This window comes from Balaenoptera musculus, chromosome 14, assembly GCF_009873245.2.
Source record: "Balaenoptera musculus isolate JJ_BM4_2016_0621 chromosome 14, mBalMus1.pri.v3, whole genome shotgun sequence".
Classification (NCBI taxonomy): domain Eukaryota; kingdom Metazoa; phylum Chordata; class Mammalia; order Artiodactyla; family Balaenopteridae; genus Balaenoptera; species Balaenoptera musculus.
The window spans coordinates 31,418,056-31,442,783 of NC_045798.1; the positions used below are offsets into that span (position 1 = coordinate 31,418,056).

General features: G+C 45.3%; 1 protein-coding gene across 1 annotated transcript; it reads right to left on the bottom strand.

Moving 5' to 3' along the window:
• Nucleotides 1–962: 962 nt before the first annotated feature.
• Nucleotides 963–24,728, bottom strand: RAB12 (RAB12, member RAS oncogene family). The gene is made up of 6 exons (XM_036822933.1): nt 24,452–24,728; nt 12,001–12,061; nt 5,557–5,695; nt 3,808–3,897; nt 3,090–3,194; nt 963–2,152 (listed from the first exon to the last, which is right to left on the bottom strand). The coding sequence occupies exons 1-6, from the start codon at nt 24,675–24,677 to the stop codon at nt 2,039–2,041; spliced, it is 735 nt and encodes a 244-aa protein (XP_036678828.1). The 5' UTR covers nt 24,678–24,728; the 3' UTR covers nt 963–2,038.

Genomic DNA, 24,728 nt, shown 5'->3' on the forward strand with positions numbered 1-24,728 from the left:
GTAGCGGTGGCACTGCCCTGGCCCCTCCGGTGGGTGCAGCCAGGCTCAGCTGAGGGTCCGCAGGGAGCTGGAGCTAAAGGTCAGCTGTCTCTGCAGGGAAAAGAGGGGGGGTGGGGAATGGCAAGTCCCTTCCCCTCTCCTCCCAGCCCCCCGAGCTCCTCCCAGCAGCAGGTCTAACGGGAAGAGCAGGGGTGTTGGCAGGTGTCCTTCAGAGCTGGGGCCCTGGCATCACAGGGCAGAGCACAGGAGGGCCGTCGTGGAGGTGAGACAACAGGTAAATGATCGGCACAATCCACGACTGGTTGTTGGACGGTAGAAGGCAGAGACATTAAACAGAACATTCTCTTGAGGACACTATCTGTAAACAGACATATATTTAACCATTTCAAGTGTGCAGCCCTGTGGCATGAAGTACATGCACATTGTTGTGCAACTATCACCACCATCCACCTCCAGAAAGTTTTATCATCCTGCACTCAGACTCTGTATCCACTAAGCAGTAACTCCTCATTCCTCTCTCCCCCAGCCCCTGGCACCCACCAGGGCTGTGTCTATGGATTTGACTAGTCTAGGCCCCTCGTGTGACTGGCTCATTTCACTCAGCATGATGTCCTCCAGGTTCCTCCATGCTGCAGCCTGTGTCAGAATCCATTCCCCTGCTGATGGACACTTGGGTTGCTTCCACTTTTTGGCTACTGTGAATAAAGTTGTGAACATTAGTGTATAGCATCTGTTTGTGCCCCAGCTTTTGATTTTTTTGGATGTAGATCCAGGAGTGGAATTGCTGGATGGTATTGTAGTTCTATGCTTAAAACTCTTGAGAAACTATCAAAATGTTTTCCATGGAGGAGGAGGCTGCATTTTTCTTATCTAAGACACTCAAAAGATTAAGATGTGGAGTTTTGGAAGAATATCATCAAATATGTAATTTATAACTGCACAAATAAGTGTGGTAACTCAACTGTCATTCATAAATACAAAATTTTATTTGCATTTCATTAGTGTAGAAAGACCACAATGCTTCTCATATCACAACACTCAAGACACGCCAAGTTATTCAAATACATAATGACTTATTTACCTTGACTAAACAAACAGTGCAATTTAAGAAAAGATATACCAAAGATAGAGTTCACAAATTCATTATCAGACCAGGGGGGGAAAAAAAAAGAACACAGTCTAGGCCTAATAGGAATAACCTTCGCCATCAAGGGGAGAAGTTTTATCATTACAAAGGTATATAGAATGTTTAGGCAAATACATGTACTTTCTTTGATATAGTAAAATGTATCTCTTTAAAATTCCTTTAAACAAGATTTGTTTAGGACAGTAGTGTTCTTTTTAAATCTTCTATAGTTTCAAAAACATTTCTTTATTGAATCTTTGTAGTTCTTAAAAGCACAGGGTATGTCCATCAGGAAACCAGAGAGATTCGCGCCTCGGGACCAATTCAAGTCCTACCTTCTAACTAGTCATATTCTACCAGTAATACGTAATGTGAATAAATAACCTTCAAGACGGCTATGAATGGAGCTTGCTTTGTGGGAAACACTCCAACACTTCAAAGATGCTACGGCTGGGAGAAATGTAAATAAAGAAAAAGCATTCAAGATAGCATTTTCCCCCCCCCCAAAGTTTTTAGTTTTACAAATTTTCTTTAAAACAGTAAGCAAAGCACCACGTTCTTTCTTCTTATCAGAATATCTCTGTCCTCATAATATAATTAACAAGGACAATTATTTATTTCAAGAAACATTATAGCTCTCATTTCTCCTGTTCTTCGTATTAGAAGTACTACGTTTCCCAGTGTACATACACTAGGCACCGGGATAATGCATGAAATATAACAATTTGGAGGGAAATATGTCATTTATAACCAAAACTTACCCAGGATTGCATATCTGCGTATTTACAAGTTAGTGTATAGCTCTGACTTGGATTACAAAGTGCGAAAGGAAATGGTCAAAATGATTGTAGTGCAGAATGGAACCTTTCCCCTCTCCAGGAATCGCTCCCACTTTGTCTCCAATGTAGCGAATCAACAGCATCGGACGTGTGGTCTGGGTGGAGGCAGTTCTGGTGGGATCTCAGGCTCTGGTTGTAAGGAGAGGATGCTATTGGACAGCTCGTTCCTTAGCATGTCCAGAGGCATCTGAGGATAAAGAAAAAGACAAGTACATTTTAACCCAACAATGTATATGTAAAGACTACAAATCGTACCATTATAGAAGACCAAAGTATTTTTTATAGAAAACTCTTCAATCATCAGAATTTAATTAGGCATGAAAATATTAAGCCAAAACCTAAGAACCAGGTTCAGGGAACTTCAACCATCACACAAACGCTGTGCAGCCTATTTCACACCCTACGGCAGAAGAGAGCCGATGGACCTCATAAACATTTATTTTCACAGTCCAGTATAATGGAAACTTAACGTACCAAAAAATGAAAAAAACAGTTCTGTGTTCTCTGGGGTTATACCATTACTAAAGAAAGAAGTACCTTCTCCTGGTAATTGTACAGACAGCCATTGTATTAGAAGCTTCTGAATTACGTTTGAACCGAGTCGATTATGTGTAATAGTAATACAAATACACTTAAAGATCTCACTAAGAAATCTTTGGATGCAAGCCCAAAGATGCCTGAACAAAGTGCTGCCGTCCAGTGAAGCCATCTTCCTGCCACCTGGCGCCACAAAAGGTCCCGGGACGGCCTCAGGCCCCGCTGGACAGCAGGGCCCCAAGGCGGGGCAAGACCTCCACTGTCTGTATCTAACTTAGTCCTTTGTGGTAAAACTCCAACAAGAGAGGAGCAAAAGTCAAATAACACGGCCCGCAGTCACACCCGCTCCCCAGACCACGTGTGAGGCTGAGCGAGGACTGGAACGTGGCACTAGGGACGTGGGGAAGGGCTGCCACGGCAGCGAGCTGGCTCCTGGGGCCGGGTCCTCGCCCCCTTGGTCTTCAGCCTGACGATGACCCCCGTGCTTCCCTTTCTACGTAAAAGCTTCCCAACCAAAAAATAGCAAAGGAAACAATGAACAGGTTTCAGATGAAACACTTCCACGATGTACGATTCTCTCTTTTTACCTTTTTCAGGATGTCATCGACAAGCTTCAGGAATATTTCGTCCACGTTGAAGTTATCCTTGGCACTTGCTTCACAGAACCGCATCCCAGTTATCTGCTGTGCAAACTAAGAAAACACATTATTTTCCTCTGCGGGGATGCAACACAATCTAATGTACAAGCACGGGGCCTGTGACGGGGGACGGACAGCTCTGGGGCTTCGGCTTTCAGGGAAGGGCTGGGACGAAAGGCCTGGAAAGTCCTGTTTACCCTCAAATGTAAAGTTCACAAGTGTAGCCAATTTCCTACATGATAAGAAAACAACAAAACAAAATCTGTAAGGTGATGCCAAGTCAAACTACGTGCCCAAGTTTCTAAACTGTAGTGTATCTGACATTTAAAACATGAATATCACCGCTTCTCCACGGAAGGTCAGAGTGAGAGAAAAACCACGAAAGCAATTGTATGGTTTAAAAGAATATTTCTCTGCATAAAATGTCAGGTGAGATACTAAATAATGCAGGATACACTAATGTGTTTTTCTCCCCTCCATTTCAAAATGAATTTAAAGGAGCAGGAAGTTAACAAAAGCAAATGAATAAGAAGGATGCAATTGAGTGATCACTTTTTTAAAATTATGAAATAATTATAAAGTCATTTATTAAAAGGGAAAGCACACGGAGTGCTCACTGTACAGAGCGTGGATGCTGAGACCCCCCTCTCTGCCCCCCTTTCCTCACCTTTTCACCTTGTTGTCTGCTGATTTCTCTGTCAGTTTCACAGTCCAACTTATTTCCAACTAAAAGAAGCTCTGCGTCTTCTGAAGCATACTGTGGGATTGTAAAAGAAGCTGCATTTCAAAGACAAGCACATCACTCATGACGGGAAACATAAACCAAGGCAACACATCTCACCCTTCCGACCACTTGCTTCACAATCTCTGAGCATCTACTCTGTCCCAGGCTGGGTTCCTGCCGGGCTCACGGCAACGTGGTCACAGGCCTGACGAACCACAACGTTCTCAGCCCTTGACCCATGATTCCTAAGAATCTATCCTAGGGAAATGACTCAAAATATAGGCAAAGTTTAACACTTAGTTGAAAAAAACCTAAAAATCCCACAAAGTAGGTGAAGAATGAAATAAAGTACACAAAAGTATGAAGCCATAAACAAAACAGAACAAAACAAAGGCTTCGGAAGAACATTAAGATGACACAGGAAGGCCCCTGTGACAGAATATTTAGTTCAATAAGCAGGGTGTAAAACTAAATGGAGTAGGGACCCAATCTAGTTTTTCTGGATGACAGAACTAAAGATTTTTAAAGTTTACTTTTGTGTTTTTCTTGGTTTTCTAAATTTTCCATAATGACAAGGTATCATTAATTTTATAATGAGGAAAAGTTAAGCTCCATTTCTAAGTTTAAAAAAAAACAGCAGCCCCTAACATGGAGGCCACTGCCTTCGGTTTTAACTCCATCCCTCGGTTCTGTGCTGTCAGCTGGCAGCAAGGGTGCCCCCGTCTGAGGTCCTTAGGAGCACGCTCCGCGGCTTCAGGAGGAGAGGACATCACATCCGGAGACTCGCCATCCCAGAGCCCAGACCCGCCCTGGGTCCCGCCATCTCCGTAACCCTGGCAACCCTGGTCCCTAACACACTTTAAAGAGGTACGCGTTGAAAATGTGCTTAGTAAGACCTGCAAAGGAACATTCTCCAACATCATCTAACAGATGGGTTTAATACAATTTGTAAACAAAATCCAGTTTATAATATACTAAGTGTGCTTGCTATACAAAGGAACTAAACATCAAATTACTGAATAAGGGGGAAAAAACTCTCAAAATGTGGCCACTGTTGACCACCACATCTCACCCTCAGTGGCTGTGTCGTCTACATGTGTATTTTGGGTCCCCGTTTCTCAGAGGGGAACCCACAGATTACATTATTCATACAGACTTGAGTTGTCTCTATATAGTCAAGTGTGGTCCAAAGGATAAACTCTTCTTTAGTTCAAAGTGAGGAGGTGAAGGCCATCTCTCATTTGAGGGCAGAGGTCCCGTGGTGACCGAGGCCCTTGGCGTGTCCCACGGGCAGAGTGGAGACGGCTGTCCCTGGGAGGCTGTCACTCTGTGGACACTCACAAAGCGAGCGTCCAAGTGAACTTTCTGCAGAAACAAGGAGTCCTGAATCTGATTCCACGGACGCAGCCGGACAGTGTGCAATGAGCATGTCTGGGCTTTGAAGTCACACAGCCCAAGTACCAGAATAAAAATCCTGGGTCTATTATTTATAAGGGGATCCTGGAGACATTTTAGTTCTTCTCTGCCTCATCTATGATGCAGGGCTATACACCTACTTTGAACGCTGTCATCTGGATTAAATGACATTCAGGATGGAAAAACATGCTCCATAAATGTTTCCCTTCTTCCTTTTGTAATGATTAACACCTACAAGCAAAGAGTTCACATCTGAGAGAGAAACGCAACACCTACCTTATCAATCATCTTCATCCATTTTGGCAAATCATCAAATGTCTCCTTCTTAGTGATATCATATACTAATATGATCCCCTTGGCACTTCTGTAATAAGCTGAGGTAATGCTGTTGAATCTCTCCTGACCTGCGGTGTCCCTAAGAAACAGCAGCAAAAATTAGTTTCTGAACAACAACAGGGAGGGCCTCAGCCCAACTGTGAGTAACTCCTCACACATCTGTGCATATTCACTCCTAGTGGGGGTAGCTTTTCTGAGGTAGGTACATCCAAACAAAATCATAAGGAAGCCCCAATTTCTTTCAAACCAAGATTTTGAAAAGAAGTAAATGCCGTGTAAAATGGTGGCAAGTATAACACACCATAAACTAGGTGGTTATCAACAATGACGAAGTGTATGGATGATACCTGAAAAGATTTAAGCCTAGAACTCTTTTAACTGAACTCGATGGTGAATATCTGATTTTGCTCATGGAGTCCCCACTAATGAAAAACGCTATAGAATTGGTCTTGTTATCTTCTTAATCGCTCCAGAGTAAGTGGTCAAAGGCAAAGGGAGAAGAGGTACCAAACAGCTTTGCAAACAATCAAGCTCATCACTCTCTGACTGCTACCCTGAAATCTAAAGCTTTATTTCCTCTCCAGGAAAAGTTGTCCGTTTCCACATGAAGATATACTCACACTAACAGTGCACAGAAGCTGGCTGAAACCCATTTTCTAAACCTAAGAAGCCAAGAAACTACTTGAGAATCATCACAAATTTACAAACGAGGCTCAAGAGAGCAGGCCTTCTGATCAGGAAAACAATCTTTAATTAACAATCTATAATTGTAGACAATCTATAATTAAAGACAATCTACAGACTGTCTTTAAAGACCACCTATAATTTAGTTTTTCCCGAAGAACCCTAACTCACGGCATACTCCCAGGGCCATGTGACACGGGTGGCTAGTGGTGGAGGAAGCGAAGGGGCGGTGGGGTACACAGAAAACGAGGTTCTCCCCTGCAAGGTGCTACCACAGCCTCTCACAGGACAGCACGTGAGCTTCTGAAATGGGGAGACGGTGTGACACCTCTTCCCAACGCATCGGATGGGGTGAACCTTGTGGGGCCGTGTCCCTAAAACACATATGGCAAAGGTGCTGTAACTTAGCGGCTTTGATCAGACTAGACTTGCCACCAAATTAGCTCCGCTTAGGGATATGTCATTATGCCCAAACAAACAACGAAGCTCGCTGGCAAATTCATTTTCACGTAAAGCAAGGCCACTTGCTTTGCTCCAGAGGCTGTAAGACTGCCCTGTGCCCTTGGCTGGAAGGCCCAGGACCTGAGGCCGGTCTGTTTTGTCCACCAGGGTCCAGTGGGTGCCTGGCCCACTGCGGGCCCTCGATCCACAGGTGTTGAACAAAAGGTTACATGGGTAAAATGCAGAAAGTGGATGTCACGTCAAGGCAAAACAAACTTTATTTATTTTATTTTTTTAAGATTTTTTTTGATGTGGACCATTTTTAAAGTCTTTATTGAATTGGTTACAATATTGCTTCTGTTTTTTGTTTTGGTTTTATGGCTGCGAGGCATGTGGGGTCTTAGCTCCTCCACCAGGGATTGAACCCTCACCCCTGCACTGGAAGGCGAGGTCTCAACCACTGGACTGCCAGGGAAGTCCCCTGAACTTTATTTTTTGACCCAGAACTGCCCCAAAATTGGAACGCTGAAAATGATGGGGACTGAATTCTTCAGGATTCCTAAAACCAACTTAGAGACACAAAAATGCACCTTCAAATCAGGTGAGAAGGAACCGATTTAGATACCATTCATTTATATAAGGAATCATTGAACAATTTTATTTCCAGGGTCCTAGACATTTAGGGGCATAATTAATACTTTCAAACCAAAAAAGAGTGAAATCTTTCAGACTGTGGTTTCTCTTCTTATCACAAGTGCTGGCTTGTTCAAGCTGGGATTTGATAAAACATTTCTCACTCATTTCTTTAAAAAGCAAAAATAACACACATTTTGCTACTCTGAAATCTGTGGTTAGCACATGATAGCTGCACCACAAATCTAAACAGCAACCAGGTACAAGGTCTTCACTGAGCATTTTGGGAATCACGGACTTTCATGAATCTTTATGTTAAGTAGCTTTAAGTTGACTTTTAGCTTAAATCAATTTCACATTCGTTCCTACATATATTCACTGAATCAGGATCCAGAAATTGGGGGCTCAAGAACAGAGAAATTAGAAGTAATACAAGTTTTTGAAAAATTATTTTGATCGTATTGTGGTAAGAACACTTAACATGAGACCTGCCCTCTGAAGGCAGACTTTTTTGAGTGTACAATACAGCACTGTTACCTACAGGCACGACATGGGACAGCAGATCCCTAGGAGGAGTTCTAATAAAAACCCAACAATCAAGGAATCAAGATAGTACCAGGCATTTTTGATACAGTTTCAAAAAACCCGCTACATGAGTAGCACGCTTAGGGATCTTAGAAACATTGTGAAGTTAGCTGACTCTCAGCTTTAAGTCAGACACACAGAAAGAGGGCGGAGACCTCGAGAGGCAAACTCTGAGGCAACCTGTAACACAAGTAAGTCCAAATATGGCCAGCTCACAAGACCCCAGAGAGGAGACATTAAGGCCATTCCTTTGACTCCGTCACTTTGTGCCTGGTTCTCACTGCTTGAGGCAGAAAAGCGTCTTCCCTTGAGAGACTATTCCGCATTTCCAAAATGTCCGGGTTGCAAAAGTTAAGTGTTTATTAAATACCTACGCTGAGCCAGTACCACAAAAATTCCACACTACTCTCCACTTTTCACACAGCTAGATGATAACACGATACCAATGCCCGGATCATGGTTTATCTGCCTGTGAAGATGCAGAATCCTAGTATTTCTCTATCTCAATGAACCTGAATTTTCACTGTAATGACCGAGAGCTGATTCTTACAGATTTACAGCTTATTACTGTCAGCCAAATCATCATTTATTACGGGTGGACTGCAATCTATTATTTCTCTCTCTGCTTTTGGTGCAAATTGAAAACTTCCTGCTATCCTGTTTCCACAGTTGGGTAATACCACCATGCTTTGAAAATTCAAAGACCATCATTTATAAAATTTAATATATCAGTTTAAATGACACAATTCTTAATTTGTAGGAACCAAAGTCAGTGTATGAAGCGTTCTACCTCTTCAAGCAGAGAATGAAAGGACACAAACTTGATGTCTATATAAGAACGCTGGTGAAGACCAAATTCCCTGACAGTGAGGATTGGACAGAACAAGAGGCCTTCATATGAAGCATCTTAATTCTGTGTTTGCCTAAAGGAGGGAGGCTAATTTCTCAGCTTCAAGTCCATCTCAACACAAAAGACCTAAGTCTCTGTGAATAATTTCCAGGACAGCATGTGGATATAAATTCATGAAACTACATTCCGGTCGACATCTTATTTTAGCTATACTTACATCAAGTTCTACATACACACACGTGGAAACGCTTCAAGCAGAGATGGGAAAATGGTCCTTTTTCTAACCACAGATAATCAAGGGACTTAAAAATGTGGCAATGACATAAAGTGTGACCTAAAACTACGACAATGACATCTGCAGCTTTTGGTACCTTAAACCTTTAGGAATCTGTAGTAAATAATACTTTCTTAGAGATTGGCTATATCCAGAAATCATCAAGAAAAAATGCATGTCTTCTAACACAACCTCCTTGCGAAAACCGGCCAGCGGTGAAGCTTCCACGGATTGAGTCTAGGTCAGAGCACAGGCTCTCTGAAGAGCTCTTTCCAACACACCGGCTCCCCCTACGCCCTCGACCGGCACAGAGTAAAGCGATGACAGCACACCCGGGACACAGCAGGTCACAACAGCCACGGCTTGAGGACGGCTCTCAGGGCGGAAACAAACCCCGCGTCCCTTTACCGGCTGGGCCGCGGCTCCAGTGCTTCCTTCCTACCTACGGGGTCACAGCGATGGAAAGAAGGTTTTTCCTTCCTTTAAGTAACATACTCCAGAAGATAAGAATCCTATTTCAGATAAGAATCCTGTTTCAAGTATTATGGGACGAGCAGGTAGCTGGTGTCAGTAGATACATTATTCAGTGGTGAAAACCCCTCTGGAAAAGACAAACTCTACTTCCTCACTGAATCCCTGGGACGCTCCCTGTAGAAAACTGGCAATCAACCTCTCAGAAAATTCAATGAATCTGATAGCCCCTCCCTCAGTTATATTTTCCACAAACATTGTGCAGTTTTAAAAATTCCGAGAATGAAGTGTGAAGGGTGAGGAACAGCAGAGGAGTGATCCGGAAGAGGCTTTTACATCCCAGAGAACCGTGGTGTCGGGGCGCTCGTGCATCTCCCACAGCTGCACGGTCACACTTTACCCCCCAGAGTGGGATGCACCAGGTCGGGCCCTCTTAGTTCAGATTCAAAGGAAGGCAGCTAGATTCCAGAAGAATCCAACGTCACCGGCACAGAAGGCCTGTAGTGAGCAGAGTTCCATGGCACAGGACACCTGGACGTAAATACCTCTGTAAATCAGATTACTCCTGCCTGAGACGGAACCCCAAGTATTAACACATCACCTAGGACGTGTCTCTTCAGACAGGTGACAGTGTCATCATTGGGACACTGCTGTCACCCACCGTGCAAGCGTCACAAACGTTCTCACATCACCTGTGTCTCCTTTGTGAGGCAACCTCCGCACAGGTGCCAGGTACAGAGGTGGACACACCCTGAGAATCCTTTTTTTTTTTTTTAAATAAATTTATTTATTTTTATTTTTATTTATTTTTGGCTGTTTTGGGTCTTCGTTGCTGCGTGCAGGCTTCTCATTGTGATGGCTTCTCTTGTTGTGGAGCACGGGCTCTAGAGCGCAGGCTCCGTAGTTGTGGCGCACGGGCTTAGTTGCTCCGCGGCATGTGGGATCTTCCCGGACCAGGGATCGAACCCGTGTCCCCTGCGTTGGCAGGCAGATTCTCAACCACTGCGCCACCAGGGAAGCCCCCGAGAATCTTTTTAAAGACCGTCTTTTTTTTTTTTTTTTTTTTTTTTTTTTAATTTGGCCACGCCATGTGGCCCGTGGGGGTCCTAGCTCCCCGACCAGGGATTGAACCTGTGCCTCCTGCTGTGGAAACACAGTCTTAACCACTGGACCGCCAAGGAAGTCCCTAAAGACTATCTTTACCTTAAAGAGTGTATGGTTAGAAACAGCGGCTCATGTGAAAGGTACTCTGCTGATATTTCCAGAATTCAAAACCTGGGCAGCAATGCACACACACAGTCTGCTGCCTTCCCAATCATGGGCTAACAGAGTAAGAAATACCCATTTTCTGTTACCAAGTACTTAGGCAAGACCATAAATGTCTCATAGTCAAGCCCCAAACAAAAATACGAAAAACAAAAACACAAAACAGAAAAGCAACACTCCCCCACCCCAATCCTTCAAGTGGGTTAGACAGTCAGCAGTCACCAATGCAGACATTACCTGACGGCCGGCGAGCTCCTCCGCTGGTTCGTGGGCAGTGGCGCCCCGGACAGGGACACGGGTGAGGATGAGGCATGGCACTAACACGCAAGCGTTAGGTGACGATGGAGCCACCGACGCGGCAGCAATGAACGCGGATGAAAGCAACACACACACGGCGGACAAACACTCAGAGCTGAGGTCTACCTGCGGGAGGAGTTAGTGGCTGAGATGCTGCCGTGCGACCGTGTTAACAGCAAGGGCGACTCGGGACACCCCCGGCGGGGCCGCTCCCACTGCCGCCGCCCCCGGGCCCTCCTCCAGAGGGGCTCCGGGGGTCCCCGCGGGCGGCCGAGTGCTGAGCGGCCGCCACACAGCTGGTTTAGTCTCTCACACGCTCCTGACGTGCAGGGAGGGGGCTCTGGGCTCCCCTCCATGGGGCACGGAGGGCCTCAGGGCACATGGCTCCGGCAATGGAGCTGCGAGGAAGGGCACGCGTGTCCCGTGGTGGCCACCACGCGGTGCCACCAGGGACACAGCCTGTGAGGGACTTGCCAGGAGACAGCGCAGCTCCGGGGAGGAACACACTGGCCTTTCTCTGAATGCTTGCAAAGCAATGTTAAAAACATGCAGACGAGCAGTGGAGCCATCGTTTTAGTGATGACGGTTTTGTCAAATGATGTGAAACTAGAGACTAAAGGCTCCAAACTAGTTGCCATAAAAGTCACATTCTTCTCCCCACAACTCCCGTGTGCAAATGGAATCTGAGACAAATGGACTCTTTCCTGAACTCTCCCTTGACAAGTGAACTCTCCCCTGAAGGAAGGTCCGTTAGTTCCACTTGAACGTGAGCGAAGGAGCAGAGACGTAGGAGCGACAGACCAGCTTGAACGGTTAATTGTATTAGACAAGCATGTGGAGTGGTAAACACACGTGGCAGGACTGGGTGTAGATGCCCACTTACCAGATCTGTAACCTAATTTTCTTTCCTCTTAGCTCCACGGTTTTGATTTTAAAGTCAACACCTGTAAATAAAACAGACGAATATGAAGCAAAAACAATGCAATTCATCAGAAAAATAATACTACTTGCACATTTTTATGCCATTATCAGAAAAACCCAAAAAACTGATCACACTAAATCCTAAAAGGAGAAAGCAGAAGTTTGCCAGTATGCGTGACGACCATCACTCTGTGCTTCCCGGCACAACTGAAGAGCCAAGGTATGTTCGGTTTTACCCTGAACTTGAGATGCAGCATTTGCTATTCATAATAGTTTATGACTACTAGAGATGTAGCATAAAAACCATTTAAAAATTACAACTAATCACTACACGAACAAATGAATGGCTTTATAAGCATGCTATCTCGGGGAAAATTCTTACATGTTACACTGGAAACTCAATATTGATTTCAAACAGCCTTAGTCTGAATTTAGAAATCATTGTATTAAATTTTTTAGCGTTCACAAAAGTGACTTTATTATACTGTCAATAGCGTGGAAGAGGAATTATTTTTTAAAAATTTACTCATACAAATTAATTTCAATTTTTATTTAGTTTAACGGTAACAAGTAAACTATCATGAATCACCACCCATTTCCAATTCAGCCCTTAAAGCTTCAGATAATTTTTTAAACCAAATTTTCATCTGTGGATGTTACCTTATATACTTCTCACTTATAGAAAACTTCAAGATTTCAAAACAATATTTTTTACACAATTTTCACAACTAAGAAAAAATAAACCAAAGGGATGCCAGCTAAATTTGGGAACTGGAAACATAATCTCTACAGGAACTATATCGTGACTGCTTCATGGATCCAGGGTCCCGATGGTCTCTACCAGGACGGGGCTGGGGGTGGGGCAGTGATGCAGCTCTTCAAAGTCAGATGACGTTCTTGAGGTGAAGCCCCAGGCATGCGGCTGACTTTTATAATTAGCAACACACTGCAGACACCAATGCAACCAAAAGACATGTTTACAACCCTGGGTGGGACCAGGGTCTGTACAACAAAGAAAAGTGGCAGGAATATAAAATGTCACAGCTGGAGAATAGGCTACTGCATTTTGGTTCTTAATCTCTCGCACCAGCCCTGATTTCAAAGGTCACAGCAAACGGGTGGTTAAGCCAATTTCACTTGCAGTTCTGGAAAAGCTTTGCTCTTCCGAGTCAACTGACTCTCAGACAGCCTTGAAACAGAAAGTATGTCTGTACACGACCAACATCCTCAAATAGAGACCAAGCAGAATCCCTCATGACTCAACCACAAGGTAAGAGCACAGCCTACCTAACGTGATATTCTACAAGCCTGGAAACCAGCCTGGACCTATACGCTATGTTCTGATTTTAAAAAGGCACAGCTCAGACAAAACCCTTTCTTCCTGATATTAGCATAAAATTAGGGCCTCACCATGTTACTCTGTGATGGCAGTTTACAAATCAAGTTCATACTCTGCCATGACTACTATTCTGTTTTACTTTTGTTTCTAGTTCCTTTGATTTTTTTTAAAATTTTACTTAAGGGAGGTACAACTTGTTAAGATTTGTTGCAGTGCCAGCTACATTTTATTGAAAAGAACTGGCAGATGATACTTCTCTTGTGAGCTCTGCTTCATGTCAACTACAAGAATCCCTTCAAACAGCCAGCACAAACAATTTTTGTTTTGATTAGGCTGTTTTCTCTGCTAAGAACCGTTCTGAGCCTGAACATGTCAGACCTTTTTTTCAACCAACTTGAACAACTTTCCGACTTCAGCAGTCCTGCACTGTGGCTATTTTGTAACCACAAAGTTTAATGAGTAAAAATAAAAGGAAAGGGCATTAATAGTCAAAATCAGGAATAAGTGGTAATGTTATCACCATGTGATTATAAATACACTACTAATTTCAATAGGAGAACATAGCAAAGATGAACAACAGCAAATAGGATTAAGAATCTGTTTAGCCAAAACTACTTAGTTTTAGTGAGTAGATTAATGACATCACAACAACAGAAAAATATCCAGTGGCTAAATCTAAAATTCCACAAAAGAAAACAGATCATTAAAATAGTCCTTTCTCTTAAATGAAATTTCTTTTACCATATCTAATAGCCACTAAGTAGCTGATAATGGTTGGAAACTTACTCCAATTTATAGCTTAGAAACAAATCCTTAAAGTATACAACTACACATTTTTTAAAAGGCTTTTTACATCAAGTCAAAAATATCTCTTAGTGCTGTCTCTTTTTACCATTTACATGTTATAGAAATTATAAAGGATCCTTAACAAAAGGTAACAAGTCACCAATAGCCTCAAATAGGGGATTAGTTTTGGGAAAAGTCAGCACAGAGACTCCTGACTGAGCAGGGTCGCCCAGGACCAATGTTTATAAACAAATAAGGGACAAAAAAAAGTGGCAACTTTTGTTGAAAACCAAGTTTCCTATAGTGTCAATTTTTTTTTTTTTTTTTTGGCTGCACCGAGTGGCATGTGGGATGTTCGTTCCCGACCAGGGATCGAGCCCCCGCCCCCTGTGTTGGAAGGGAGGAGTCTTAACCACAGGACCGCCAGGAAAGTCCCCTCCTATAGCGTCTTAAGCAACAGGGGAAGCAACCAGCCTACCACTCCACCAGGTGGTGGAGACAGTCCTGCCCCTGAAGAGCTGAGTCATCCAGACCTAAATCAACAGCCCAGGCACTTGGCAAAGGGCCTTCCTCTGCTCTTCTCTCTTGGAGACCCTCCCTTTCTGCCCAGGAACCTTTTCGGTCCTAGGTGCTTGCCATCTGAGCCTCCCGACGGCCCCACGCCTTACCCGCGTTCCTCATCCATGTTACCAGTTCTGCCCCCTCCAGCCCTGACCCACGGCTCCGCTGGTCTCCCCCACGTGACAGGAACAGGTGCCTTCTGAGCACAGTCACCTTTGGCTCCCTGGAGCCTAGAACACTGCCTGGCCCACCACAGAGACCCAGTAAATCTGGTGAATGGAAATCTGCCCCTCTTCTCCATCAAATGCTGGGTGGGTAAGGAGAAATGCTGACTCTTCTTGGAAATAAGAGGAAATTCAGGACTGATGATGAAACAAACACACACACACACACACGCTTAAACCGTAGGAAGGAAGGGTGGATGTTCTGTCCTGAGTGTGCCTGGTGGGCAGAGTGGTGGAATTCAGGGTGCCCAGCTCACACACATCACCCTGGAAATGGAGCATTTCATTTCTCCTACAATTCCTGTTACTGATGGTAAAACTTTAGAGGATGGTCAGTCTTAATACGTCCAGATCGTCTCCCTACACGCGCCCCTCCCAGGGGATTATTACCCCTCCCAGGGAATTATTACGGTATCAGTTTACTCAGTCACATAGACAGGAAATGGTCCGCTAAGTGAATGTCCTGCCACGTGACAGGGGCCTACCCTTCTTTAAGCTTAACCAATGTATGAAGTCTTCCTAAAAATATTTTGATCAGGAAGGACACAGGTCACAGTGCTGTAATCCCTCTGTCAATGGGTATAGCTATGTATTCTATTCAAGTCTGCTTGATCTTAATTTCCTTTAATAACAATGAGAGTGGGCATCTGTCAGACCCCCTGTGCCTGACATGCAGCATGTGGGCTCCTTCAGAGCCCAGCGAGCCAGGCACTATTATACTCATCTTAGAGAGGTCAAGGTCATTTGCTTGAAAGTCATTATCACTTCTGCCAGTTGAGGGGCAGAGCCTAGATTCAAAATTATAACACTGCCCACAACCAAAGGTTGTTATCATAAAAGTCAGATGCGTGGAAACAAGGAAAAGTGCGAAATCTGCAAATGGCCCAGAGTCACTGTTAAAGGGCTGTTAAAGAACAGAGTTTAACCTTGCACTGTCATCTTTGTATTTATCTTTCATAAATCTCAGCAACAGCATAAAGAATTGTTGTACTTGGTGCTGATAAGATTTCTAAGTTCCCTTGAAGGAAAAACAACTCCAAAAAAAATTACCGTGTTACGTTTTGCTTGGGCGTAAAAAGTTACAAAAATGAAAATAGCAAAAATAAACAGAAGCTTCTTTCTTCACATTCCCTTCCAGCAAAAAGCAAAATAAAAGCAAAAATAACACGGTGGCCCATGCCTGCGATGACAGCTGAGCGTTCCTCCTCCTCTCGCACACCCCGCCCCCAACAAGGACCTTGCAGTTGGCACCAGACTACGATTCTAGTTTACTTAACATGTTCAGGAGGTTGAAGGATTTCACAGACTCTGAAATAAGTCTCAATTCAAGTGGTAGTTACGACGTTACTGCCAATTTATAATAACTATCTTAGGTGCACACACTGGCTTTTCTTCCAAGGACATCTATCCTTGACAGTGTCACCCAATCCTGGACTTAATATTTCTACTGATGGAGAGGCTTCCCAGTATTTCCACTGAGTTGACAGTGAGAAAATAAACTAGGAAATGTGTCAAGGTCACACAGATAGAGGCAAATTTAACATTAGGAAACCCTCTCTTGAACATGAGGCCAGCCTTCTGCCTGACCACCGCCTTTCGGGGAGAGCACCCGATAAAGGGCAGGCAATGCAGACCACCTTCCTGTAGTACTGACCCCAGGAGGCCCCCGAACCTCTGAAACCCTATTGTTTAATATTATGGGGGGCTTTTCCTACCTAAGCCGAGTTATGAGAATTCAACGAAACGGAAACTAAGTTACTGTAACTGTAAAATACTTTGATCATCTCAGAAGCAGGTACTGTTAAAATAGTTTAAATGACTGCGCATCATTAAAAAATGCTCTCAGGTCTGAGGATATTAAATGTCCACCCTGAGTCTAACAAGACCTGCCCCTCTCAGTCCAGACTGGATGGCCTGCACCTCAGCAAAGACCACCCACCATCCCTGACCCGGACACACGCAGGAGATGGCCCTGCACTTGGCTGGAACAGACACGGACACACATGAACTTCATCCGGCACGGACAGGGGAGTCTGAGGTCACGCACTCCAGAAGGGGTGGGTGCTTGTTGTCATGAAAGTTTCATGGGCAAGGATGTGCTCCCCTCGCAGACAAAGAACAACGTCTCCTGGGTGTACTGTGTACAGTAACTCATCGCAGGGATCTTCTTGATGCTTTTATAGGTAGATACTGTCATTGTCCCCATTCTACAGATGAAACACCGAAGCTCAGGCAGCTGGTACCCTGCCCAAGGTCAACAGGCGGCTAAGTGTGAGAGAACAGATTTGAACCCAGGCAGTCTGGCTCCTCCCAGCTCTCTGCACAGCCTCACCTGAAGGCAAGAATGGAGGCAACTACTGGGAGGGAGCTGTAAACATGTTTTTAACGTCACAAAGGGAATTCTGCGTTGCTAGGGAAATATATAAAAGCAAGAGTGAGGGACTGGCCCGCTCAGACTGCTCCCACACCAGCAGGCCTGGCTCTACCCTCTGGCTACACACAGACCCCGGCTGAAAAGCATGGAGTCATTTCAACCTCCTGGTCACCAGAGGAAGAGAATGTCGACGGGGGAGGAAGATCTGGAAAAGAAAACCCCCCAGATGATCAAATGGCAGATCAGTAACATTTTCTTCACTTGCTAAATACTAAGTTTACCACTGCTCAGATGGGCCCATAAAATATGCAGGGAAATTCAAAGGAAATTCTACTTTACCCAGGTCCTGTGCTTACACTTTGACACTTCATGCTCACCTGTATGTATTTCAGTATGTACCCTTAAAGGATAACAATTATTTTTTGGAGTGTTGTAGAGTTTTTGCATCTGTAGTATAATTTAGGAGGATAAGGGAACATCTATAGCTGCCTTTTCTGGTCCAGGTACATAAGCTATTTCGTTCCTGTAGCAGCAGACAGGAACAGAGTGTGATTTCTGTCTATTTTTTCTTTTCATGAAGGAGGAAACTGAAGTTAAGGTGCTGCCTAAAGACAGTGACAGCTTATGAGCAGAGCTGGGACTTAAATCCAGGACTGTATGCCCACCCCCCAAGCCCACACTCTTCCTCTCTCTCACCCCCACCCCCTCCCCCTGCCGGGAGCTTCGAGAATGACAGGAGTGGCCAAGGAGACAGTCCAATGTCTTAAATGAAAAATCAAAAGTGAAAGTTTGGTTGCGGGTGTGTGATTGTGTAGCAGGCCTAGCTTCTGCGTTACATTACGCTGGAACAACTAGGAGACCTGCGTTCACGGGCAACTCCCATCACCAGCTTGCCGGAGGTGGGTCTGCAAGTTGTGGTTTGGTTTTGTAAACTAAGAAGGTCTTATGTCAGCACTAGACACCAAACAGAGGAGCCTGTCAGATTTGGGGGGAAAAGGTTTCCTGTGGCATATAATGTTCTGTTAAGCCTGTGTTGTATTTTCTGGTTTTAAAGTTCAAGGGTTAAAAAAACAAAAAAATCCCATCCAATTAAGGGCACTATTTTAGGCTTAAAGTTCTGGCTTTCCAAATACTTTCCGAATGTCAAAGCTGTGCAATTAAAGGACAAAAGGAGAAGAATCCCCTTCCTCCTCTGTTAAAGTGTAGCTTTTTACATCCTCCCTAACGTTTTTTTCATGGCCATCTCCAGGACTCACTTCTCCTTCTGAAAAGGACAAGCCAGGAGAGCAGGTGTGCTTCCTGCACCATGAAATAGCCAGCAGAATGGAGTCTTACAGAAGTACGAGCAGCCTCTCATGAAAGATCTGCTGACTAGTGTACAAAACTAAGCTTTCTTTACAAATTCAAGCAAATGCTTTATTAGAACGATGTTTCTGGCATGCAAGGCTGGAGAATAATTTGGCCCTACCAGCTCTCGAAGGAACCCAGGCTGCCTTCTTTTTTTTTTTTTTTAACATCTTTATTGAAGTATAATTGCTTTACGATGGTGTGTTAGTTTCTGCTTTATAACAAAGTGAATCAGTTATACATATACATATGTTCCCATATCTCTTCCCTCTTGCATCTCCCTCCCTCCCACCCTCCCTATCCCACCCCTCTAGGTGGTCACAAAGCACCGAGCTGATCTCCCTGTGCTATGCGGCTGCTTCCCACTAGCTATCTACAGGCTGCCTTCTAAAGCCAGTCCGCAGACCCTCGGCCGAGGGTTCCGCAGAGCCCACAGCTGCAGGTCAGGCAATCCTGAAGAATCTGGATCCCTATCATCGGGCATAAGCAGAACTTCCTTCTGCAGTGTGAGTGCACGACACTGAAAGAAAGGCTGAATGCACATAAGCCAGGTCTTTAAATAGATCTTTATTCAACCTCAACAACCGGGATCGCCAACTTTCCACACTTATTTTGAAAGATAGCTACTTTATTTCCACAAATGTGCTCTGCACAAGCCTATCAGCGTGCACTGAGTGCATTAAATAAGCCAAATCACACATTGCACAGCATATGCTGGCATAGAAACTGACCATTCCTCTTCCACTCCCTTCTCCCTGAGTCATCCTGTTACATCATCCCGGCAGGGGAGGGGCTGACACTGAGAGCTTCAGAGTCTGGGCTTCGGAGTGGAGTGGGAATTCAGACGACTCTCCCTAACTCCCTCGACTCTCCCTAACTCCCTCGTGAGTCAAACACTCGGGCAGCTCAGCCATGGCTGTAAAGACTGCACACAATCACAGAAAAGCAACATAAAACACACAGCTTATAAGTTTAATCCAGTATGAAACGATCATTCTGGGTTTCTGAACAAAAATCTGTGACCTAAATTTCCAGAATAAAGTACAAGCAGTCGATTTCCCTTGACAGCAGCTCCACCGATTGTAGGCAAAGCGGACCAGACACCGATGGCCTGCATCTCATCCATCTCGTCCCATAACATTCAAGGCCAATCCACAGCCAGTCCTGCACAGGATTTACATCCACCTGTTCCCTGGACCTCTCGAGATTCTGCTTCCGGCTCTACTGATGGCCCCGATGAACCACAGTCACCTGCACCACGAGGTTTCCCCGCCCTGGGAACAGGCTTCCCGAGTGCACATGGGACCCGAAGAGGTGTGCTCCGAGAACAGAGACCACGGCACGTGACTGAGTGGGAACAGCGCTTCCAGCAAGCGCTATCAACCCTCTAAGACCACTTACTCTCAGGGGCCAGGCTGTGAAGTTTAATGCATGGATGCAAAATGAGAAAAATGAAGACAGAGTAGTGAGGTTCTCAAACTGAATTCAAAAGAACTTTTAAATTCTGATATTCTGTCTTTCCTAATTTTTTTGGTCTACCTCATGTTGTCTTTTTTTTTTTTTTTTTAAAGTCGGTGGTAGTGGATTGTTAAAAAATGTCCTTACGTGGCAAAACAAAAGAAATGGCAATCCTATGCTGGCCTCCGGCACTTTGAAAGAAACTTTACTGCCCAGGAAATGAGAATTCTGGTCCAAACTGTCTTACTCCTCCTTTTCCTCTATTTAAATATATTTTAATAAATACGTAAAAGCCTTAAGATATTTGAATAATTGAATATTTAGGTAAGAAATGCAATTTTTAGAGTATTTTAATATCCAGAGGAAAGTGACAAATGATAAGGGCATAGTTAAAGAAAGTCAATGTCAATGATACCATATATCGATGACATCACTACCTTCACAGGGCTCTCAGGGGGACCCAATTAGGCAAGTAGGAATGAGTTTCATGGTGTCTGATTCTGAATCATCCAAATTTTCAGAATAAAGTGAATTTAAATCTCAAAGTAAGCTAAGGAACAGACAGATAGAAGGAACTCACTTGCAGCCCTGGCCCTGACCACTTGCTGACTGCTGGGCCACTGTGGATGAGTTGTCTACCCTCTGGGACTTTGCTTCCTCATCTGTAAAATGCGGAAACTTTCAGGATTGTTGTGAAGTTTAGAAAGAGTATACTCTTGCTGGTACACAGTACATGCTCAAGAAATGTAGCTACCACTAATAGACCGTAAACTTTTACATGCAAAGACAATAAATTACTTATCCAAAGTCACAAACCAGTTCATGGCAAAGCTTATATCAAGAACCCAGGTTTTCTAGAATGTTTTTCTAGAAATTTAATGCTGCTGGGTGGGTGGAGGCAGGGTGCTGTCTGGTAAAAATATTTCGATCCAAATAAACTTAACAGTTAGCTTCCAATAGTTAAAAAACAAAGGTTGACAAATACATAATTTTATGTGTTTTTTTTTTTAGAGACTTGTGAATTTCTACAGCCAACTAGTTTTTTTTCCATTTTTTAAACTTCAAAAAGCTGTTCCTGAGGCTTTTAAAGCCCCTGTCAAACCATGCCAGCCATATCAGACTAAGTAACTCAATTCCACGAACACAAAATCTCATTTGAAAGTAATACTCCACCTAATTTCCATTAAATAGGCCAATTATTATTTATTTATTTATTTTTGGCTGTGTTGGGTCTTCGTTGCTGTGCACAGGCTTTCTCTAGTTGCGGTGAGCGGGGGCTACTCTTTGTTGTGGTGCGCGGGCTTCTCATTGCGGTGGCTTCTCTTGTTGCGGAGCTCAGGCTCTAGGGCGCCGCGGGCTTCAGTATTTGTGGCACGTGGGCTCAGTAGTTGTGGCTTGCGGGCTCTAGAGTGCAGGCTCAGTAGTTGTGGCACACGGGCTTAGCTGCTCTGCGGCATGTGGGATCTTCCCGGACCAGGGCTCGAACCCATGTCCCTGCCTTGGCAGGCGGATTCTTAACCACTGTGCCACCAGGGAAGTTGCAATACGTCAATTATTAAAAACAGTCTTTTCAGTTTCATACCCTGGTGAGTTCTGTGTGTCTTGTAAACCAAATCAACTTCTGATTTGATAATACAACAAAAAAAATCATTCTGTTCATTTGTAATTTTACAAAATAGGTTTATTATCTCAAATCCCTTGGGATTTCTGCTACGATCTTTTAGAGAAAGTCCAGTGAGTCTGACTCACTGGAGACGCGTGCTTCCAGCCTGAGGTTGGCTGAGCCATCACTGGAGCGACCCTCCTGGGTCAGCACCTGTGCCGGGCTGCGGGGCGCATGGTCTTTTCCAGACTCTGCCAGCTGTACAGGGTGAGGGCAAGGGGCCCCGCGGAGCAGAATCTGCAGAGCTGACCGTGCTCCGTGGACACGAAACTCAACAACTGGCCTCAGAAGGACCCTACGAGCCACCTGCAGGAGGCATTCAGGTGAGGCAACCCCAACTGTACACCACACCCAGTGCCACATTTAAACGCGCTTTTCTAAAGGAACGCGGGGAATGAACTTCGTCTCTACAGCATTCCAGTGTGGAGGAAGCCTCCCCCTCCAGCTCTCATCCCACCCCGACCTGGGGGGCTTCCTCCACGCTCCCCAGCCTGTACACATCCCTACATCGCCCTCATCACCCTGGGGCATCCCGAGCCCCACGGCTCTGAGCCACATCTGGACAGAGACTTTGTCATCTTCACTCAAGCTCCCGTGGGTAGCACAACACCAGCATACAGTAGGTGCTCAATAAGTGATCTGATAAGTGGAAGGGAAAAGCACCTCACAGGCAGAGATTGAAGGGGGGTTAGTTAACTTTCTTAAAGTGTTCTCACACTCTGGGTCAGACCAGAAGTTAGCATCTTTCTCTGAACTTCCCACAGCTAATAAACACTTAACAAGCCAAGGACTACAGGCTATGTATGGAGGAAACAAATATGAGCATGACAAAGTCCAAGTGCACAGGGAACCCCACAGCAGCAGTGGTGTGCAGAGGCGTGTGCATTTATGTTTGTTTGTTAAGGGGACAGAGAAACCGACTGCCTGGTCCCCTTGCCTCCCGGTTTCTTCCCGATTCCCAAATACCTGATGCAACCCTGTCAGGGCTGTACCCAGAGGCCTTTATGGCTCCTGCTGCTACAGGAGAAGGTCCACACTCCATGGCATGGCAGCCAAGGTCCTGAGGCATTCATTCCCGACGTCCCCTAATGATTCCTTCCCAGATTGTGTGGGTGTTGCTCCGCTGCGGCCCCGGCTTAAAAAACCCCTCCTCACCTCTCCTCTGCCCTGTTCTAAGCGCACCTGTGCTCATCCCCCATCTCGCCCTCCAGCCACCCAAGCCCTGTTATCCACCCATTATTCCTGTGCTAGTTTCTCTTCACCTAGTACAGCTATGTTACTCTTCAGTTTTACGTATTTTTAAGTGTGGAGCCATAAAAGATGGATAATTCTGAATTGCTTTTAGTTCTATTTTACCTATGCCAGGTACTAAAATAAGAGTATAAACCCTCGTTGGATGGTTTAATAACTCCCTGTACTTTATATGATCCAAGATTGGATGTTTGAACCAGGTCTAGGGTACGCTACTGAACTTTAATATCATGACTCCAAGGCCAAGATCTTCAAAACACACAGGGTACAGAAAGCACAAATATGTCCAAAATGATCTATTATTAAAAAAAGCATGAAGGGAAACACATTCTCACAAACAAAACAAAAACACAGTACAAAAACTGGGAGGTTAGTCTTCCAATAAGACATTTTAAATGTAGTAGTGTTTTGTTACATGACATCTTAAAGCCAATTCATCCCCAAATTGTATCAACTTGGAACTACCACTGGTTACAATACTAAATATATGTACAAGTGTGTGGAATGATACTTTTAATTCTGAACTTCATATTTACATACCATTTATTCACTGTTTATTGGACCTCCCCTCGGGGAATTCCTCCCTATTACTGAAGGTGACTGATCTTCCTTTCGAAGAACTATCTCATCTGCGGGGTTCCCCTACATTTGACAGCTTTTAAGGGGTTTTCCATAGAAGCAACTGTTACCGACTGCGACCTGACAGACCTCAACGCCAAGGCCTGTACATGTGACTTCATCAGAAAACTCCCCTGCAGTTTCAGTTTTACATCCTGAGGACACGATACTTCCTGACCCGGTTGGTCCTGTAGTTACTTCGCTATACTTCACGCACCTGGCGGTGCCGGAGGCCTCCTCCCCACTTTCGGAGCCCCTGGGGGGTTATCTGAGGTCACGGACAAACACAGCTGAAGTCCTTCTGCCCCGCATTTACAGTTAAAAGAAGAAACTTAGTGTAGCGTTAGTTTGAATATTCCCCAGAGGTCCTCCGCAGGGAATTTAAAACGTCATTATTTCAGCGCAACATAAAAGTGAGTTCAAAATTAGAAAGTAAGCCGGGTTGACAGTGGAAATACCCCTACTCCTAGGACGGCAAAGTTAGGGCATCAAAATTCACCAGACATGACGCACTCTGGCCATCTAACCAGGGCACAGCTCGAGTCCACCACGCTGCCCACCTGCCCCCCACCTGTCACCACCTTTTTCCTGGTAACGAGTGGGCGGGGGGTTTCCGGGGAGAGATGCTCCGGGCTGGACGGGCCCCGCGCATCACCCGGCCTCGTGACGGCGCAGGGCGGGGGCGCAGGACGACTCTGCGTGGGGACGGGGGTCTCCGCCCGGCGCTGGGCAGAGGAGGCAGGGGCTCCCCGGGGCCCACCCCGAATGCACGGCCCGGCCGGCCAGCCTTACCCACGGTGGACTTGCAGGCCTCGCAGAAGGTGTCGTCGGTAAAGCGCTCCATCAGGCTGGTCTTGCCCACGCCGCGGGAGCCGATGATGATGACCTGCAGCTTGAAGTCGGCCGGCCTGGGGGGCTGCTTCCTCCGCCGGGCCTGGCCGCCCGACAACGCCGGGGAGCCCGCGCCCAGGCCACCGCCGCCCGCGGGCCGCCTCTGCAGCGCGGCGCCCGGATCCATGCACGCATGCGGCCCCCGCGCGGCCCGCCGCCCGCCGCGCGCCCCGGGCCC

What these genes read in the sequence shown, in the direction of transcription:
- RAB12 (XM_036822933.1), bottom strand. Translation starts at nt 24,677, where the DNA reads ATGGATCCGGGCGCCGCGCTGCAGAGGCGGCCCGCGGGCGGCGGTGGC. An exon ending in GGCCTGCAAGTCCACCGTGG is followed by an intron (nt 12,062 to 24,451) that starts GTAAGGCTGGCC and finishes TTTTATTTACAG; the next exon opens with GTGTTGACTTTAAAATCAAA. An exon ending in AAAATTAGGTTACAGATCTG is followed by an intron (nt 5,696 to 12,000) that starts GTAAGTGGGCAT and finishes GCTGTTTCTTAG; the next exon opens with GGACACCGCAGGTCAGGAGA.